Genomic DNA, 6,141 nt, shown 5'->3' on the forward strand with positions numbered 1-6,141 from the left:
GCCCCCATCTGAAGCCAGTGCCGGGCCTCTACAGTGTGCCCAAGGCCTACTGCACTGAGAATTCCCGCTATGGGAGTGCCAGGGCGGAGCTGCTGTGAGCCTATGAGGCCCACCCACCATGTCAACTCCATCATTGGACTTGTGGGCGGGCCAACCCAGACACACCCCTTACTTCCAGAGTTCCTCCAGTCGGAATTTACTTATCAAGAAGTTTTATAGCTGAAACCACACCTATTTTTGGACCCAATCCAGGCATCCTGATTAGGGGGCTGGGAGACGGGTAGTGCTCCACCTCTGGTTGGATTGAAAGCAAATTTGGAGGCCCACTCATCAGAACCTAAGGCAGAAGCTGTGCCCTCCTATTTAGTTGTACCCAATCATCAGAGTGGGCCTGATCGATGTTTACTCCAGAGCCCTGGGGGTTCAGCTAGCAGCCTGCAGTGGCCTCCCCTTTACCTTGTTTCCAGTGCTTCCAATGTCAGCTAAATCCAGACACCTGGAGCGATGTGAGGCCAATTCACTGGGACACTGGAGCCAGTCCCTGGCTTCCCTGACCTTGTCTGTCTCGCCCCCAAAGAGATTAGTGTCTAGGTTACCCAAGCCTGTAACCACTACCTAGTGGCCTTGCCACCCCCACAACCCGCAGGTATAAAGCCAGGTGCCCAAGGTAGGGAAGGCATCAAGAATGGAGAGGCTCCAGGTAAGATGTTAGGGCCCAGAGTACTTTCCAATCCCACCAAACCCATAGATGGACAGCCTTGTGACCTGGGGGTCGGAGGAGGGAAAGGAGGGGGGTGTCTCCTAGCTGGTGGATTTCAAACAGGAGAGAAATAGATTTGATGGTTGGTGATGGGTCTTGAAGGACAGTTTCTGTATTATACTGAGTGGGTGCAGAACCTGGGATGGAAAAACCAGGTCAGGGGCAGAGTGAGACACTGGCTATGTCCCAGGGGCTGCTGCTGTGGCTGCTGCTGAGCCCAAGTGTGGTGTGGGCCTCCAGGGGCCCCCTTCGGCCACTGTGCCGGCCTGTCAACGCCACTCTGGCTGCAGAGAATGAGTTCTGCCCAGTCTGCATCACCTTCACCACCAGCATCTGTGCCGGCTACTGTCCTAGCATGGTGAGCTGACCAAATGGGGTGGGCTCCTGGGCAGGGACCATGGCTACTATGGGGGACTGAAAGGCCGGGTGGGCATTCCGCCTAGAATGGGGCCGGGGCAGGGACACTCAGAAGAGGCCTTTCTCCACCCCGCACTCAGGTCCGAGTCCTGCCGGCCGCCTTGCCTCCTGTGCCTCAGCCAGTGTGCACCTACCGGGAGCTGCGCTTCGCATCTGTCCACCTCCCTGGCTGCCCACCCGGTGTAGACCCCATAGTCTCCTTTCCTGTAGCCCTCAGCTGCCGCTGTGGGCCCTGCAGGCTCAGTAGCTCTGACTGTGGGGGTCCCAGGACTCAACCAATGGCCTGTGACCTCCCCCACCTCCCTGGCCTCCTCCTCCTCTGAGGCCCACCCCTTCACTCCCCGCCCCTCTGGAGCTGGCAGGTGTTCTAACCATCCCTCCCTCCCAATAAAGGCTTTCCAACTGCGCTCCGATGTCCTTTCGTAGGCTCTGAGGACACAGCAGAGCTCCAGTTTTCAATAATTTTATACAAAGTCACAGTGTTAGAACTTGTAGAAAACGGGGTGGAAAGAGTTGGGGTGCCGGGTCAGCTCAGGAGGTGTCCATTGTTTCGCCTTCTGCAGAGAGGGGAAGACAGCATGAGTGAGCTGGGTGCTCCTGCACACAGCCCTCTCCCACAGTTCGAGCAGCCATACTCACTGAGCTCCATACTCACTGAGCTCGTTGAAGAGGAAGGCGTCCTGGTACTCCTTCATGTACTGTGTGGAGCGGGATTCATCCAGGAAGAGGGAGTATACTCGCTTAATGTCATCCACCTGCACCTCGGTGCCCTGAGAGCCGGCGGGACACAGCTCAGATGAGCAGGGGGCCACCTCACCTCCTCCCCCAGCTTTTCCCTCTAAAACAGCTACTGTGGTTCTTAGTCTCCACTCAATATCCATGTACCATGGCCCACGGGCTACCCCAGGGGCCATCCCTCATTCCTCCAGGCTAATCTGCTGGCTGACCTTTCGTTTCCGGCACACCAGGCTGGCCGCGGTGATGAGCTGGATGGCGTAGCGCAGGGAGGTCTCGAGCCCAATGCGGGTCAGCACTGTGTAGGCGTCCTCGCTCATCTCCACGTCTTCCTCCTCACAGCTGTGGGCAGGCAGGAGTGGCATATCACCCCACCCATCCCATAGTACAAACAGACACAGGGGTCTCAAAACCACAGATGATGAGGCTAAAAGAGCCAAGGCACAGGGAGGGCCTCCCCACCACCAGCTCCCCACTGCTGGTCTTCCCCGGCTCAGAGGCCTGGGTGAATGCCGCACCGGATGCGCAGAATCTGCTTGGTATCCTTCTCACTGTAGGGTGACGTTGACACAATGAGCAAGCGGTCCAGCAGGTCGATGGGGATGCCATGGGGACTCTGGTAGCTGGTGCCTCGGATCCTGGGGGGTCAGGGAAGACTGTTAATGGATGTTTTGGGAAAACATACACGCCACCATAGCCCACTTGGGAACTAGAAAAACTATGTGGGCACAGGCTCTCGTCGCCTGTAAGCACAGTTCACCCCAGCTGTGCTAGTGGCTGTCCTGTCGCCTGCTGCCCTGGCAAACCCAGACAGTTCTTGGTGGGCAGTGGGATCCATTGGAAAATTATTCCAGGCACAGGAAGGGGGTTTAGCCATAAATAGAGTTTACTGTTCTCCAGGGGTGGCTCAGGCCAGCAGGCAGAATCTAACCTACCACTCATGTACTTTCAGGGACTGCAGGTCAACATCAGCTTGCAAAGGGGTCCTTAGGGCTGACTCCCCTCCCACCTTCAAATCTACGGCCTTGGGCAAGCTGTTCAGCTTTGCTGGCCTACCCTGTAAAGTGGGAGTAGTGGGGTGAAGTGCAGGGAAGGAAGCCAGGTCCCAGCCTGTTAGGGCTGTCTGCCACGTGCCTTCACCACAACCACACCCAAATCCAGTTCCAGGGGACCTGGAGACTTCTTGTGGCATCTGTGGGTACCACATACGTGTGTACACATAACATAGACACACACATAAAAGTAAATTAGAGAAGGGCTGGAGAGATGGCTAGAATACATGCTGTTCTTACAGAGGACCCACACTTGGTAGCTCACACCTGCTGCTAAGTCTACCTGCAGGGCACCTGCCATACTATTTTGGACTCTGCCCACACCTACATTCACGCTTGCACATATCCCCTCCCCCACATTCACACAACAACAACAAAAAGAAGCCATGCTAAAAACACATGAGACAGGGTGATGTGCTTGATGAAGCCCAGGAGCCGCCCTCAAAGGGAGTTTGGCTCCCCACACTTGGGTTTGTGTACTCTTAATCTGGGAACTATCTAGAAAGGGTCTCGGGTATGTAGCCCAGGCTAGCCTAGAACTCAAACTCCTCCTGTCTCAGCCTACACAGCACTAGGACTATGGCTGGTACCGACATGCCCAGTGTCCACAGCATCTTTAGGTCAATACTTATGGGCTATGATGACTGAGTGGCGGGTTGATCACAGCAATTTGTGACACATGTAGTAGAGAGCCCTGTGCTCAGCATAGGGGTCTGCCCGAGACTGTGAGGGCCACGCTGCGTGAGGGCCACACTGGAGGCAAGCCCAGTGCTCAGCAGACAGTCCATTTACCTTGAGGCCACCATCAACCCCCGGCCCAGAACATGCTTCCCCAGAGACCTGTAGAGTTGCTCGCTCACCGGGTGATGCCGCGGTTGGTGGCCATGATGAGGACAGGCGCCATGTCGCTCTCCAGGGCCCGGTTGAGGAAAGAGAAGCTCTCAATATCCAGCATGTGAACCTCGTCGATGAACAGCACCTGGGAGCCAGGAGGACCTAGGTTAAGGGCCCCTCCGCCCTGGTCTTGGTTGGGTCTAAACACGCCCACCCGGGCTGCGGCCACTCACCCCAGGGATGATCTCCGCTTTGCCCTCCTCTCTCCACTCAGCCACCTTGGCATTGATCTGTTCTCGGACTTCTGACTTGATCTCCCCCGTGTCTCCTACCAGAGACGGGGGTGTCAGTTAGAATTAGAGACTGGGTTCAGGACCAACCCGGAGAAAGAGGAACACTGGGGAGGAGGGCTCTGGGCTGCAGCAGCAGGGCAAAGAGGACAGAGGCGGAGACTGAGGGAGGACTTGAGGGCAGCATGAGGAAGGACACACTCAGACACAAAAGGCAAGCAGCAGCTCTGTTAAGAAAAGGGCAGAAAAGCTGGGAGTAGGCTATGCCGAGGGGGGACAAAGAAGGGTGCACCAGAGCATTCAAGGCCTTGGGGACTGCTTGGGGAAGGGCAGCTGACCTGAGAAGAGGGCCAGGAAGCCCTGAGTACGGGAGTTGATGACGTCAATCTCATGAAGGGACACAGTGTGCACCACCTCCTTACGTTTCTGCAGCTCTCCGTCTGGGCACTGAACAAACTTGGTCTACAGAGCCAAGGGCAGGTGTGAGGGCAGCCAAGGCATAGGTCCCTCCCCGCAGCCCCACACTGGGAAGTAACGCAGCATCCAGACCCCGTGACATAACAGGAGATACAGAAACATCCCAGCTCGGGATGAGGGTGAGGGATGAGCAGAGCACCTGGGAGCCCATGGCGTCGTAGTCCCGTGCACGTGTGAAAGAGCGGCCCAGCTTGGAGATCTTGCCAGTGGCCTTGTCGATGGTGATGACGTCTCTGAAGGAGCAATAGCAAAATGTAAGAGGGCGCCACTCCCCTCACCATCCAGCCACCTCCGTGGTCCTGTGGCTCACCCGGCCTGGACCTTGTCTTTGGTCAGGGACTCGATCATCTTGGTACCCAGATCGTAGATGGTCTCCATCTCCGTGGTCTTGAGGGTCAGTTTGCCCACCTTGGATCCCTGAGGGTGACACACCAGCAAATGCTCAAAGGACTTCATCCCTTTGTGGTCAAGGCTTCAAATGGGTGTGGCATAGGCAGCTCAAAGAGGGGGATGGCTTTGGGAGGTGAGTGTGTCACAGAGGGTGGGGAGAAGGTGTCAAATTTAACATGGCTCTTTCATATCCAAATGAAAGGCATTTTTGTTTTTGTTTTTTGTAGTTCCAGGGCTAGAACCCTGGGCCCAGCACTGAACAACCAAGGCACGCCCCCATGCTCTCTCGTGGATCCTAGGCAGGCCAGCTCTCTACCACTGAGCTGTGCATCCTCACAGAGGCTCAAGAGACCTCCTGCCTCTGCCTCCTGAGTATCTGACCACAGCAGAAAAACAGCACTTTTGTAAACTACAAAATCAAAGCAGTAAATAAAAAGACAACTAAGCTGGGCCATGGAAATGGGTAGAGCACGTGAAGCCAACCCTAATGACCTTGGGACCTACACAGCAGGAGACCCCACTCTCACAATCTGTCCTCTGACCCACACATGCTAAATAAATGCAAAAACAAAACAAAAGAGAAAAGCCTTTATAAAAAGTTGATTAAAAGCAAACAGAGGGGCTGGTGAGATGGCTCAGTGGGTAAGAGCACCCTACTGCTCTTCCGAAGGGCACGAGTTCAAATCCCAGCAACCACATGGTGGCTCATAACCATCTGTAACAAGATCTGACTCCCTCTTCTGGAGTGTTTGAAGATGGCTACAGTATACTTACATATAATAAATAAATAAAAAAAAAAAAAAAAAAAAAAAAAAGCAAACAGAGCCCACACATTCTCCTCCTGACGAAAGCACGCTTGCTGCCCTCGGCCTGGCTGCGGGAGTCCGCTGTCTGTATCTGGATCTGGCACAAATGAGCTTTCTCCTTTTAGCCCCAGAAGGAGGCAGGGTAAAGGAGGGATTAAGGGGTAGGTGGGATTATCTGTACATATATATTTTAGCATTTTATTCATGAGTGTCTAGTGTGGGTTTGTGCACGTGAGCACAGGAACCCACAAAAGGCAGAAGAGGGCACTGGATCCCTGAAAATGTCCTTACAGGTGTCAGGGGGCCTCCTAATGTGGATGCTCAGAACTAAACCTGGGACCTGGGTCCTCTTCAGAGCCGGATAGGTTCTCCCCCCCCCC

At 54.9% G+C, this 6,141-nt stretch overlaps 2 protein-coding genes across 2 annotated transcripts in view; one reads left to right on the top strand and one right to left on the bottom strand.

Moving 5' to 3' along the window:
• Positions 1-685: 685 nt before the first annotated feature.
• LOC110332471 (lutropin subunit beta) lies at positions 686-1,583 on the top strand. Its single transcript, XM_021213725.1, has 3 exons — positions 686-700; positions 951-1,118; positions 1,258-1,583. The coding sequence occupies exons 1-3, from the start codon at positions 686-688 to the stop codon at positions 1,498-1,500; spliced, it is 426 nt and encodes a 141-aa protein (XP_021069384.1). The 3' UTR covers positions 1,501-1,583.
• Positions 1,584-1,624: 41 nt separating this feature from the next.
• The window catches only part of Ruvbl2 (RuvB like AAA ATPase 2), a 13,990-nt gene continuing 9,473 nt past the window's right edge, over positions 1,625-6,141 (bottom strand). The window contains exons 7-15 of the mRNA XM_029536889.1: positions 4,876-4,982; positions 4,705-4,798; positions 4,427-4,550; positions 4,032-4,126; positions 3,825-3,943; positions 2,431-2,550; positions 2,125-2,254; positions 1,833-1,947; positions 1,625-1,734 (exon numbers count right to left, since the gene is read on the bottom strand). Coding sequence (XP_029392749.1) covers positions 1,709-1,734; positions 1,833-1,947; positions 2,125-2,254; positions 2,431-2,550; positions 3,825-3,943; positions 4,032-4,126; positions 4,427-4,550; positions 4,705-4,798; positions 4,876-4,982 — 930 coding nt within the window. The 3' untranslated portion in view covers positions 1,625-1,708. The remainder of the gene's footprint in view (positions 1,735-1,832; positions 1,948-2,124; positions 2,255-2,430; positions 2,551-3,824; positions 3,944-4,031; positions 4,127-4,426; positions 4,551-4,704; positions 4,799-4,875; positions 4,983-6,141) is intronic.

This window comes from Mus pahari, chromosome 1 (genome assembly GCF_900095145.1).
Source record: "Mus pahari chromosome 1, PAHARI_EIJ_v1.1, whole genome shotgun sequence".
Lineage (NCBI taxonomy): Eukaryota > Metazoa > Chordata > Mammalia > Rodentia > Muridae > Mus > Mus pahari.